This window comes from Phoxinus phoxinus, assembly GCF_949152265.1.
Source record: "Phoxinus phoxinus genome assembly, chromosome: 1".
NCBI classification, from domain to species: domain Eukaryota; kingdom Metazoa; phylum Chordata; class Actinopteri; order Cypriniformes; family Leuciscidae; genus Phoxinus; species Phoxinus phoxinus.
In genome coordinates, this window is record NC_136876.1 from 16,352,661 (window position 1) to 16,367,508 (window position 14,848).

General features: G+C 40.1%; 1 protein-coding gene across 1 annotated transcript in view; it reads left to right on the plus strand.

The window, feature by feature from the left end:
- Positions 1-566: 566 nt before the first annotated feature.
- The window catches only part of LOC307008661 (adenylate cyclase 9), a gene marked incomplete at its 5' end in the record, with an annotated part of 72,575 nt that continues 58,293 nt past the window's right edge, over positions 567-14,848 (plus strand). The window contains one exon of the mRNA XM_079631655.1: positions 567-2,379. Within this exon, the coding sequence (XP_079487781.1) occupies positions 567-2,379 (1,813 nt within the window). The remainder of the gene's footprint in view (positions 2,380-14,848) is intronic.

The window sequence follows — 14,848 nt, forward strand, 5'->3', positions numbered from 1 at the left end:
TTGAATGTTTGTTTATTTCATCAAGAGTTTTTTTTTTACTTTTTTATGCATGGACTGTGATGGATATGAGAAATACCATAACTTACTTAAAGCATGCATGCTGACAGTCCTTTAAATGGTACCGTAGTTACTGCAGACTTTTTTTTTCTTCAAATAAATGCTCATTTATAGTAAAAATGGTGCATTTGTCATCAGAATGGAGTTAAGAAGTTCCCCAAGGAATCAAAGCAAACAGTGCTTGACTTGAGCCTTCATTTTTGTGATGTTATTATGTAACTTTGATTAACTAGTGGAAGAACATTTTGATTCACTTGTAGTAAGTTGAAAGATTATATGATTTTGAAAACCCATGTGCGTCAAGAAGGACAGAAAAGAAGAGGAATGCGCTATTGACGTCATGAGGTGAAATATCCCGAACTTAAAATCCTGGAACTGTCTAAATGCATGAGTAAACCATTTTCCATCTAGACGTCAGAGTTGTTTGACTCAAATTACTTGATTCTTTTTCCATCCAAGCACCTTTTTTTTTGCATTTATCCCAGCAAAACTCTGATCTGAACAGAATCATGGCTTCTCCTCAACATCAACATCTGCTGTATCACAACAGCGAAGCAAGCTGTGAGTCCAGTGGCGATGGTGCTGTGTCTGTGCGTATCAGCAGCACCAAACCGCACAAACAGCAGCGTGGGAGTCTGGGCGCCAGCGCCATGTGTAGTATCATTGGGGGCTCCAAACATTGCAAGTACAGTATCTCCTCCAGCTGTAGCTCGGCTGAATCTACCATCCGCAAGTCGGTTATCAAAGGCCTCAGGTCTCAGAGGAAGATGCCGCAGCTGTTTGAGAGGTCGGCTGGACACTTCTGGAACCCCAAGTTCGACTCGAACATTCTGGAGGAAGCCTGCCGCGAGCGCTGCTTCCCTCAGACCCAAAGACGTTTCCGCTGTGTGTTGTTTTACATGGCGGCCGCCAGCCTCCTCTGGGGATTGTTCTTCATCGCTAATGCTAACCGATGTGAACAGACTGCCTTCTTATTGCCCACGGCCTCCTTCCTACTCCTCTGTTCTGTTTTGTTCGTCTTCACGTTCACCCGCTTCTACACCCACTGCTACAATCAAGCCTCGCTGTTGCTCATTGTAGTGACATTTGCCCTCACTCTTGCACCTCAGATCCAAACGTCAGGCTTTAGTGACTTTAATGTGCCTCCTTTGAAGGATGAAGATGATGCAGGCGACTTCAGTGGCGCCGATGATAAAAACATGACGTTTGAAGCCACCCGCAGTGGAGATCCAGTAGCCCCCTGTTTGTCCCCAGTTGGCACCTTCTCTCTAGGCATGGAGGTGCTTTCGTTGCTCTACAGTTTCCTCCATGTCCGTCTTTACGCTTCATTACTGCTAGGCCTGCTCTACTCTGTGCTTTTTGAGACGCTTGGCTGGATGCACTTGATTCAAGCCAATGGATGGAGTAATTCCACTGAGGAACATTTGGAAACGCTCTACTGGCTGATCCCTGGAAGAGCCATTTTGCATGTCTGCGCCCACATCATTGGTATTCACCTTTTCATTATGTCTGAAGTGCGTTCACGCAGCACGTTCCTCAAGGTCGGCCAAGCCATCATGCATGGGAAAGACTTGGAGGTCGAAAAGGCCCTGAAGGAGCGGATGATTCACTCGGTGATGCCTCGAAGGGTGGCGGATGAGCTTATGAAGCAGGGCGATGACGACAATGACAATTCGGTCAAGCGCTACTCGACGGGAGCGGCTATTGCGGGTGCCTCCAGCCCTAAGAGCACCAAACGCAAGAAGACCTCGATACCTCGGGGTCAGATCATCTTTCGGCCTTTCAACATGAAACGCATGGAGCCGGTCAGCATCCTGTTCGCAGACATTGTGGGATTCACCAAGATGAGTGCCAACAAGTCGGCGCATGCCCTGGTGGGACTCCTCAACGACTTATTCGGACGCTTCGATCACCTGTGCGAGCTCACGTGCTGCGAGAAGATCAGCACGCTGGGAGACTGTTACTATTGTGTGGCCGGTTGTCCCGAGCCCCGAGAGGACCATGCCTACTGCTGCGTGGAGATGGGGCTTGGGATGATCCAGGCCATTGAGCAGTTCTGTCAAGAAAAAAAGGAAATGGTCAACATGCGTGTTGGCGTCCACACGGGAACCGTGCTTTGCGGGATCCTCGGCATGAAACGCTTTAAATTTGATGTCTGGTCCAATGATGTCAACCTAGCCAATCTCATGGAGCAGTTGGGTGTCGCCGGGAAGGTTCACCTGTCGGAAGCGACAGACAAGTTCTTGGATGACCGGTACTTGCGAGAAGACGGCCGAGTCACAGAAAGGATCGGACCAAGTGTGGTTGCAGATCAGCTTAAAGGTAAGATATTTCAGATGTTCTGTTGAATAATATGATGTACATGAGCATGTAAAGATGTTGCCTTATTTAGCACTGTGCTTCATCTTTGTTTCGAAACCGTGCCTTGGAGGAATGAGTGTGACAAATTTGGTTCATCTGACTGTTAAAACTTTCTAAGTTGCATTGTTACTGTGACTGTGTATTGTCAGTGTTCGTAGGGTCTACTTGTCAAAGCCTCTACAGTTTCTGTGACATATTCAGTTATTGAGGTCTATTAGTCCGTAACATGCTGTCTAGCCATTTCTGCAGCCTTTAGGAATACATTAATTTTGGGTATTTGTAAAGTAATTTTTTCTTGGAGAAGGCCAGTCATTGATGGTGTTTTCTGTTCAGTGGTCGACAGAGCAAAATTTGCATTTGCAAATGGCAAATTAGCAACATTTTCTGCTGCTTAGTCGTGTCAGTGCATTCAGTGCAGTCTTGCAATGCAATTTTGTTGTTATTTTAGCATATTTTGCATGAGAGAGAGAGCGAGAGAGCGAGAGAGAGCGAGAGAGAGCGAGAGAGAGAGAGAGAGAGAGAGAGAGAGAGAGAGAGAGAGAGAGAGAGAGAGAGAGAGAGAGAGAGAGAGAGATTCTTTGAGAATGCCTGATAAATACCCATGCAGGTTTGAAACAACATTTTTGGGCGAACTGCCCCTTTAATGGCTGGTCATCCATCAGAAAGAGATTCACGGTGGAGGTTTGTAGAATCATTTTGTCTTGCAAAAGATGTGTAAAGAGATCTGCATCCCGATTTAATGAGCTTTCTGATGAGCAATCAACAAAGACAAATTAGCAACCTTTTTTTGCATATATTATTTTCAAGCATTTGTGTGCTAATCTCTTCTTTCACTTAATGGCTGGCAACCTCTCTTATATCAAGTATTGGATTCTCACAAGTTCCAAAGCATTGACATTTGTATAAATGTGGCAGAAAGCTGGCATTTTTCCATAATTACCTTATGCAAATGCTTCCTTCTTTGTGTTAATTGTACTTGAGCTCAAGCAAAAGCCAATAATTGGACACAGGGTGATGTATTTTCCTAGTTGAATAGAATATGAATGTCCCAGTGTGTTATTAATCCTTTCAGGTCATAATTATAGTTACTTAATAGATCCTCTTCATATAATGAGGAATGCGAGACCTTATTATTATGGAAAATGGAATTCACATTTTGACAGTATTGATAACAGGTTTCCAACATCGAGTGGCTAAACCTTAAGATTAGCAAAGTGGCTCTTGTCCTTTACTCCTGCAGATTGGATTAAAGTCTTCACATATTCAGTTTTTTTTTTTTTTGTCATTGTCACTGAAATAGCCTTTAATGCCGGGCTCAGATTACACAATATCAGCTAGGATCTGTTTGTGCGACGGGATGTAACAATCGATGGTTTTATCTCGTATAGTGTCATAGTGGATGATAACCGATGCCGTGTCTAGCAAACTAGCATGTTTAATTTTTCTCTGTCCTCTACAACGGGTTCTTTCACATCTGTGACATGGACCAATAGGAGCACATAAGCTCTTCTGTACACAGCTTACAAACATCCGGAACCAAAGAGAGACGATGGTATTAGTGCTGTTAGAAGAAACGTTGCAATTTTGGAAAGGTTAATGGAGCGATGGCAACAATACTCCAGACTTTATGATGTTTCTTTGAGTGACTGAGTGAAAAAATATAAATGCTTGTGAACGATAGCAGAGGGAATTCAGCAAGTTCTGGAATTAGCATTAAGCCAATACAACCATTGTTTGTTTACGCTCTTGTTTTCGGAAGTCAGTCGCTAGTTCCGTCTTCTCTATGAAATATCGCATGTTGTTAAAGACAGCAAGCAATGGTTGGTCGGGAAGCAACGTGTAGTCTGACATGTTTCTTGCCCACAACACCTCAACACCCTATTTTAATGAACTAAGCGCATGGTCTAAAGCGTACGGCGCAAGTGCACTTAGAGCATGTCCAAATCCACTTTTGCTAGTTTAACGACGGGAAAAATGGTCACCGCACCCAGTGCATGGTCTAAAAGGGTTGTCCCTATTCTCTTAATGAGTAATATGTGTGTTTTGGGCGTTATGTGTAATAAACCAATCAGAGTCTCATCTCCCATTTCCTTTAAAAGCCAGTTGCGCTCGAGCCATGGCGGATTCGCTATTTTTAATGGTGGAATTTGCAAGCGGAAAAACTGACAGCTTCTCAAGCGAGGAAACGGATCTGCTCGTGCGCAAGGTTTAAGTGTGCGAGCAGACCATCTACGGGACAAAGTGTGGACCCGCCTATAGGCGCATATTACTAACGCGCTTTTTACTATTTTGAGGCAACTGAAATAGACTGCTTTTTAAATAACAAAAAAAATATTGCTCCATTGACCAACAAAAACCTGGTCTAAAGTCAATGGTGCAATATTTTTTTTGTTATTTAAAAAGCACAGTCTATTTCAGTTGCCACAAAATAGCAACGCGCCAACAATGTGCCTGAACACACCTCATTTTCAGACCAGCACGCCCTTGGGCGCACAGATGAGCGCAAATGAATTAGCTTTTTAAGCAGGACGTAACATTGATAACTGCGTCGGGCTGAAACTAGCAAAAAACACTTGTCGCACTGCATTGCGCCGGGTGTATGATAGGGCCCTATGAGCCAAAAACGCATAATCTGACACTATCGTTAAAAACAACAACATTGTGTCGTCTGAAGCCGGCATAAGGAAACACACGTCAAAAAACGACCCAGGACTTTTGACATCTTTATCTGCTGTGCTTGAATCTAAGCGCTGACGGATCCCAAACGGCTGTTTGTTGAGTGGATATAATCACTTGGTGAAACTGAAATCACTGTGCCAGAACAAATCTCTTTGCTGTCACCGCATCCTCATGCTGTAGCAGTGCGCGTGTCCAGCAGGTCCTGCGGGTCAACTGGAAATGACGGAACATCTGTCGCCCTTGAGAGTCCCGCTTCATTTTGCTAGCGTTGCTTGCCAGCACTCCCCCTCAATCAGACAGGATTTGAGTCTCTTGAGGAACCAAGCTTCTTTTTTTTAACTTCATCATTCCTTCACCCTTCATTTAAAAGGGTAAAATGGCCTCCTTAAGATGGTCCCATGGTGCCTGTTTCTGAATATCTGTCAGTTCCTCTCTCGGCTTCGCTCCTTCATTCTCTATTTTGTGTGCCACTCGGTACTGAGTCTTTCCAGTGGATGGTTTTGCTCTTAGTTTTTTTTTTTCTTCTTCTATCAATTTCATGACTCAGAACAGTACAGCAAGGGCAAGTGTAACATTGCATAACAACCTTTCTTTATCAAACACCAGTGAACTCTCTGTTGAATTCTCTGCATCTCATTTCGCACGGTTTAACACACACTGTACCCGCGGCCTGAAGCTTTAATATATGACTTCCTCTCTTTAATCATCAACAAAATGATTAAAGGGGCAACATTCTTTTCCTCATATCTTATATTCAGTTAATTGCCCCTCTTCAGGCGTTTACCCTTTTTTTTCCCCTCTCGTTCACTGGCTGAAAGCTTAATTTTCCCACTCCGGAGAGTATTCAGTCCAGTGGCCAGGATTTATCTTTCCCTCATGGATTTACAGGCCCGTTGAATGAGCTCTCCGTCAAGCGAGTCTTCGACTCCAGAGCGGCAAGGATCTTCCAACTGCTCGCAGTAGCTGCGTAAATCAGGGAAGGAAAGTAGCAAGCTTGTGTGGAAACCTGGCAGAACCGAGAATGGAGATTGTCCAGGTCTCGAGTAAATCACACCGACCTGGACGCTAATCACAAAACTGCAGTCTCCCTTTAGACGCTGATGTTCTTTTGGATTGAACATGTGAAAGCATGGGCTCTGATGCTCTGCTGACTTTCAGAGCAAGTTCTTTCAATTTACTGGTGAAATCAAGCTGCGGAAACCAACAAAGACAAAGCACACCTGGGTCAATCCCCACTGTGCAGTGTGTGTTCATGTCTCTGTGAAATCAAGACAACATCAAATCTGAACTGGGCTTTTGCAGCTTTTAGATCTTGTGTGTTAACTCTGGGGCCGTCTAGTGTACTGCTAAAACACCACATTAACATATGAATGCAATATGTATTTAAAATAATAATGTTTGATATCTGGTCCTTCAGATGACTAAAAACTGGACATATATTATATTATATTATGTAACTAACACTTTAGTTTAGTTTAGATTATTAGTACTTATAAAGCACATATTAATGCCTTGTTCTGCATGACCTTGTTACATCCTTTAATTCACCCAATATCTAAACTAACAACTACATTAACAACTATTAATAAGCAGTAATTAGGAGTTTATTGATGCAAAAGTTATAGTTAATATTGCGTTAATAGTGAGAATTGGACCCTAATCTAAAGTGTGACCTATAATATAATATAATATAATATAATTGATTTAAAAAAAAAATGGAAATCGTTTTTTCATTTTCTTTTATCACAGTATTACAAATGAATAAAAAATCAGCTTATTTACACATTTAAAATGTACAGTTTTTCTACTTTTTGCAAAATGGACCAGATATTTATTTAGTTAGGCTAACATATTAAACTTTTCAATTTCAAAATATTTTTTTAATAAAAATATTACTATTAAGTGAATATAGCAGTTATTTTTTTAAGACATATCACTGCTTTGAATGGCATTTATATGCTAATGGCCTGCTAAAAGACCAAATTAACTTTCTATATGTTTCCACTTCTGGAAAAATGAGCATATATGGAAATCTTATTTAGTTTTCTTTTATCACAATATTATAATCCATCTAACAGTTAGATGAGAGTACTTATTCCATAAATATCTCATTCCATCCTGTTTAAATTCAAACAAAAGCCCACTGACATCATCCTCAAAGGAAGTGACATCATTTTGGTGGGAAAACAATAGCAGCGTGTATTAGCGATGCCTTTTTATGAAATTCGTGATGTGTTTCTGGTTTGTCTCACTATAAAACAAACAAAAGTTTGTAATTATAAATGGATTAAAAGAAAATCAACTGAGCAAATGCGAACTTCACTTTCTTTTTAATTTTTAAGACTTGCAGAGCAGTTACTGCATATCGGGAAAAACCCACCTCTAATCGTCAACACGAATGCTAGGAAAACAGGTTTGAAGTAAATGGAGAGGGAATGATAAATGTGTACTTCTTTGTTCGTCTCCAGTGCTCAAGAAAAACAATATCCTGACCTCACACTCTCGCTCTGAAATATTGTATTGCTTGCAAGCCACGAATAAGTCACTGTCGTTTCCACAATGCCGTCTGGTACACGTCCAATAAACCACAGTCTGCTTTATAAATAGCAGAAATAAGAATAACTGTTGCTCTGGATAAACATCACTCTTAGAAGCTTCATATATGGAATTTGATCATTTGAATGGATTTAGTTTTAATATTTTTTATTTCTTCTTATATAGAACCTTTTTGGCATAAGGGTTTCTTTAAGATTGAGTCAAGAACCCTAGGTTTCTATATTGAACCCCAATGAACCTTTTTTTTCTAAGAGTGAAGACCAGCATCACCCAAGTGAGGAGGAGGCCCGAGCAAAAACAAGTGCATTTGGGGGCGATTTCTGAGAGATTAAAGCGTTTAATAAAATAACCTCTTAGCACCAGTGTTCTTGAGTGTCTCTGTGGCATGTATCTTTGTGTCTTTCACATCCCATACCCTCTGGCACTTCCGACTTCCCACTGCGCGAGTGTGTGCTCGCGTTTGTGTGTGTGCGCAGGCCCCTGTTGTGTGGAGTGTTCATTTGAGTGGAAATGGAGGCTATTTTTGGCCGTTTCCCTGGAAAGGACCTGGCTGTGCCCTGGTCCTCCCGTGGTTTCAGAGAACGATATGCCACCTCCCTTAACGTCGGGCTATGCAAACGGTCGTTTTGTCAGGCATTTCAATTCCTACCGAAGAGAGAATATGGGTCATATTTTTGTGGCCCATCATTTTTCATGTGAACTCAATTTTTAGGAGATGCAATTAGGTTATGATTGTTCTTCTAGTAGCTTTGGCTATTTTCAGAGTAGCTTTTGCAGCAACAAGCTACTTTGATTCCCTCTCTCTCGCATGTTTGCTTTGGGAAGTCCGATTCATTTTAGTGAATTGGTCCATTTATATGGTACGTTTTTGTCAATAAATGATTCATAAATCAAATAAGTTCTGTGACATTCTCAGTGTGGTTGTGAAATTCTATGTTTTGTTTTTAGCGCTAAGCTATGTACAGTTTTGCTGGTCGTATTAGTGTAAATGTATTTTATTTTTTGTTGCTTTAAATGCTGTCACCTCAACTGAGCTAATTTTCGTATTGTAGTATCGAACAATTTTATTTATAAATGTACTTAAAGTAGTTTAACTGGATCAGTAGCTTGTTAAAAGACAGTTTAGTTGCGGAAAAGTTAAATGCAGTTGTTTTTCGGAAAGTTTTTAGCAATAAATAATCATTTTTGTTGGTTTAATAAATTGCATTTAGTGTAAATTTATCTGTTTATGTTAACCGTTTTGATTGCTATCACAATGTTGTTGTGAAATGCTAAATGCTGTTTTTAGCAGCCAGCTATATAAATGACGATTTTCCAAAGTTTCCAAAGCCACATTTTCACTGGCCACAATTTTGTTGTTATCTATAAAAAAATATTCGTCTTTTATTCGACTGAAAGTCACAAAATTAAAAAAACAAATACAGGTGCATTGTAAATGTTTTAACTAATCTAGGGCTGTCACTAACGATTATTTTGGTAATCGAGTAATCTTATAATGATTTTGACGATTAATCGAGTAATCAGTTACTATTTTTGTGGTAATAAGCGAACAATAGCCTTTAAAATGACTTCAATTCATATAACAATGAGTCTCAAATAAAGTATCAGAAGCAAGTATCAAGGTTCAACCAGTGTAATCAACTTATGAACTGGAAGAAACACGTAAATAATTAAAGTGTCGTGCTTCACTCTGAAACCCGCAGAGCATATATTTATTTAATTTAATATAAGATTCAACCCACATTTGGCAATTTGGCGGGTGTAAATGTCAAGCCCGAGTAGCTTAAGAGACAGTTTTGTTGCAAAAAGCTTCAGGTATGCAAATGGTTGTTTTTGCTGGTTTTATTAGTTACATTTGTGGTAAATCTATCTATTTATCGTTGATTGCTTATATCACGTGGCAGCGAAATTGTTGTTCTTTGCTAAGTTCTCAGCATTCAGCTATGATCCTTTTTGCTAGTTTTATTGTATCGTTTTAACTGTGTTAAATGTATCTGTTTATTTATCTCAACGCATTATCACCTCAGTTGAGCTACTTTTTGTTAGTAGTTTGTAGGCCAGCTAACTATAACTCTTTTTAACAACGAAGCTTGACTGTAGCCTAACTAGTGATTTAGTGCTTTAGTAGTTAATGAGACACTTTCGAAGTAGCTCCCCAGTAGCACTGGTCAAGTGTTAGTCAATAACATGCCTTGTATGTGTGAATTTGAAAGTTGCAGACTGTTAATTGCATATCAATCAATATATCGTCTGTGAATTTCCATAAACTGGTATGTGTGTGTCGAAAGAGTGACATGAGGGTGACCTCTTATGAAATCATAGAGCTCAAAGAGCAACATTGCAGCCATTTGCTTATAGTGCTCCCAAATGATTGCTTTTCAATTAAGCACGACAGAGATTTTAGCTGTCTATAATTAGTTAAAACATAATTTTCTGCAAAACACATGAGTGGTGTTTTCTGTGCAAAGAGGCTTGGATGTTGACAGGACGCAAGTAAAACATTGCTATGGTATTCTAAATAATTTTTACACACATTAGTGTGTTTGTTACTTCACTCTTAGAAAAAAAGGTACCTATAGAAACTTAAAGAGGTCTTTCAGGCGCTTCATATTATTTGCACCGGGTAGTTACAGAAACACAGTTATAGGAACTAGCCAGCAGGGCCGCATTTCCCAAAAACATCGTAAACCTATGTTGCATTTGTTCTATGATCAACTTAAGTTTACGATGCTTTTGGGAAACGCAGCCCAGGGCGCTCCTATTCGCTATTACCTACATTACTTCACTAATATAGTTCACTTAAAGTGGTGAATGAAAACGAGTGAGTGAATTCAGTCAGTTGCGCTGGAAGGGCTGCAGCTTTAGCATAGTTTGTGCTTGATGAATAATAATCATTTGAAACGTAGCAAACTGACAGCTCCAGTAGTAATGAAAAGCTTTATCTTGAACTCTGTCATGGAAACTAGCATGTATAAACCTTAATTAAACCATTTAATAATCAATACAAAATGAATTTATACCTGTATGATATACTGTGGCCACTTTGGACCAGCGGTTTGGAAAATGGATTCGGCTGCAAGGGCCATCTTCTGGTGAGACGCGGGAATTCATTCGGCATGACCGTCACAGTGCATTATGGGTATTCTCTAGCCGTTGAGTGTACGTCAGTTGTACTCTCGTTATTGTGGTGCATTATGGGATTAAATGAGTGCACTCGATAACGTCCTCTATGGTTTCGGACACCATTACAAATGGCTCAAATAGTGACGTATTTAAGGGTATAGGCGGCGATTTCGGACACAGCCTTCAATTTTCCCCTAGGGCCATTTTCTTCATTCTTTGCACCTCTAGTAGGAAGTGACGTAACCCGGCCGACAGCGAAGTCATTTAAGCGCGGCGTTCAACAACGTCAGCAACTAGACAGATCGCTGTAGCTTCATGTTTATTTGATGTAAATTAAGTAGAATGAACATCAGAAGGAATGTCTCACCATGTCCACTGACTGACCGCTTGAATGTTGTTTTTATCGCGGAAAGACATCAAAGTACACGCCGTTTTTTAAGTTCAAGTTCACCGAGGTTAATCTACTAACTCTCCTGACTGCTTTGTTGGACAAAATCTCGGATTCGGCGGATGGCGGATTATGAGTGGTCAGATTGCATGTCAATCAAACTCCCGGCGAATGTGTGAATTGGAGGATTGGAGGATGCCGTGAACGGTTGAGAAGTGCCTGGACTTCGGTGTCAGTCTATCTATCGCTGTTTTCCATGTTCGTGGAGTAAAGGCCATTGCACATTGAGTCCGAAATTTTCGTATGCGTTTTTTCGTATTCGTGATTCGGTGGCTCTGAATTGTCAAACACCATTCAAACTGCTTGTTACGGATGCGAAACACGCAGAAAATCGAACCCGTTTCGATTTTTTTTATGACGGACGAAAGTTTCGGAGGCAGTGTGCAAGCGTGATTGACATAACGTGAGGTCGTATTTATTTTTTAACGTGCGAAAATTTCGGATGCGAATTTCGGACTCAGTGTGCAATGGCCTTAAGTATTTGTAAACTGTTTACATGCCTTTTTAAATATGGTAGGTGCTGGTGTTTTGTTATAGCATGCGTTCGGGCCAATTAGTGTACACTTACATCACTGGCAGTTCCTATTGTGCTCGATTAGACCCTACTCTGAAGTAAGAGGTAACTTAGTCCTCCCAACAGGCGTTCCCATAACTGAAATCATTCCCAGTTTCTGGAACTATGAAAATAACCGTTTAGGGGTTCCAGTCGTTTTATGGATTCAGTTGTAATTAATTTTGTTTAAATAATTTTTTACTATGACTAAATTGTATGAATTAAACAGCGTGTAAAACACACTTTATCAATAGAAATAATTTAAATAACCCATTAAACGTGAAAGTATTATACAATCATATAAGACTTATACAGTATAAGAGATTTTTGGCATAGAGGGATCTTTAAAATTGAGCAAAGAACCCTAGAGTTATTTATTGAACCCCGATGTACCTTTCTTTCTAAGAGTGAATGAGGTTTCTAAAGTGTTTTGGTTTCTTACTCGCTTCTCTTGTTCAATTATATTTTGAGATAGTATTGATTCTAGCCTGTCCCATATCCTCAAATCCACAGTACTTTTTCAAGTGAGTCAGATTGTACAATCAGTTATGTAGACATAAAATAACTGCCCGTGTGTTTCATCAAAACCTCTGCAGATGTTCAAATCAATGGTGTTAAAATGAAAGCCCTTGATTAATCACCTACATTTTTCTCAGTTCATCCGCGAATGACTCATTTTCCATTCATTTCACTTCCATGTCGTTCGTCTGATGTTACTGTGGAACAACCTTCGGTTTGACCTTCACAGGGAGGAATGAAGGCAGTCTGGTGAGAGAGTGAAGGAGGCAAATAATGTGTCCATGGGGTGGAAACCAGGTGAAGCTCTGCGCTATTTCTCCCAGGGGGATTTTGGAGAAATCTGCATAAATTCACATATATAACCCAGAACTTCAGTCATTTATTCAGAAAATTCAAACTGCATGCTCTTCAAGAAGAGAGCGTAGGTTGCGAATTGATCAACTTTAATGTGTTTGTTTATATCTCTTTTATAATGAAGTGGAGATTTTGACATTGTTTTAACCTTGATGGGGTGGTAGTGGGTGTAGTGGTTAAGGACTCTTGACTGGTTACATGAGGGTTTCTGGTTTGATCTTAGCAAAGAGCGAGGCGTGAGTTAGCACTAGTTAAAGATCGATATATATTGCTTGGTTAATTAGCTAATGTTTGGCCTAATGTTTATTTTGAGATAATCATACTTGAGTAACGAAATGGCTTGGAAAATTGTTGGAAAATGAGTGTTCCAAAATCTATTGAGACATCGATTTATTGAATTGTCTCAATAAATTCAGAGAAATACTCCCATATAGCTGTGAAATCGTATATGTCTACCAACTGAATATTACTTTCTAGCCCCTCCCATTCCGAGGGCGTTTTACGGTGGCCGTATTATTTAAAGATTAACATGGCTTCCAGTTCGACTTCGTCCATGTGTGTTTCTTCAAGTGATGAGGTTACCTAGACGTCGTTCTAGCGTTATACACCACCATGCTATAGTTAGCGAAGCCCAAGCAACTATAAAACTTTGAATTTACACAAATCGGCTGAATTACTTGTCGAGAAGAAAGCAGCGGCGTTCCTTTTAAAATCAATGAGTCCAGTAGCATTTCTTTCAAAATGACCAACGAGTTTCAATATTTTTCCTATTTAAAACTTGACTCTTCTGTAGTTAAACCTTGTACTAAGATCGACGGGAAATGAAAAGTTGCTCATTCCGGCGTAAGAAGCAAGGAACTGTGCGGCCGTACCATGGGTGCAGCAGGCGTAATGATATGACAAAGCACCTGAAAATAGTCCCCAGCTCGGTAACTTCCAACATGACCGGGACTAAGTATGTGTAGTTTTTAGGCGGCAAATTAGGTTTCCAAATAAATACGCTTCGGGATCAGCACCAAAGTAAATGTCATCTAAATCGTCTCTGACAAAATGTCTCCATGCTACAAGGCACGCTCCCTGTGCAAGCAGGTTGTCACGTTGGTTTGTTGACGGCAAGTGCTTCGTCATATCATTACGCCTGCTGCACCCATAGTACGGCCACACAGTTCCTTGATTCTTACGCCGGAATGAGAGTAGTTCCTAGCCATATAGGCTTGGAAAATCGCAACTTTTCATTTTCCGTCGATCTTAGTACACGGTTTAACTACAGAAGAGTCAAGTTTTAAATAGGAAAAATATTGAAACTCGTTGGTCATTTTGAAAGAAATGCTACTGGACTCATCAGAATCAATGATCTATGCTAAGCTATGCTAAAAGTGGTACCGTCAGATCCGGAGTTCGGCTGAATGGATTCAAAAACGGTAAAACTCAACTGTTTAACTCTGGGGGAGTTGTAAAATGAGCCTATTTCCAAAAAAAGTGGAGTATCCCTTTAAGCTTCAATAGAAGCAAGGACATCTGATTGTCTGTACAAAGAGTCACATGATCAATGGCACTCTTTTACTTATATTTGATTAGTCTCAAAAAAATTACTCAGAATTTGAATTTGAAATATTTTTATTTTTATCTTATTATCATGGCTTCTTTGTGTTCATTTTCTTCAAAATCCTATTTCTTGAAGTTTTTTTCCAGGTTTAAAAGTAAATATCAGATTTTCAATGTGGTCTCAGACTTCTGGACCCCATCAGTATTATATTGTCCATACACTGCGTCCTAGATATTGCAGAGCATTGAAAACCCACAGCGGCCGAGCGCTAGTTATCACCATTGTGCTCTTGAGCGGAGCACTTAACCTCAGATCGCTCCAGAGGGGACTGTAGTGAGTTCTGTGACAACAACCGAGAAAAGACAGTTTCTCTTGCATTGTTCGTATATCTCACTAAATATAGAGACATGGAGACAGTTCATGCAGTTTTCTACACGGAACAAAATTATAAACGCAACACTTTTGTTTTTGCCCCCATTTTTCATGAGCTGAAATCAAAGATCTAAGACTTTTTCTATGTACACAAAAGGCCTAATTCTCTCAAATATTGTTCACAAATCTGTCTAAGGCCCCGTTTACACGATGGGAAAACGCAGATATTTCTCTGCGTTTTGGCCTGTCATTTACACGAAAACGCCGTTTTTATCCCAGA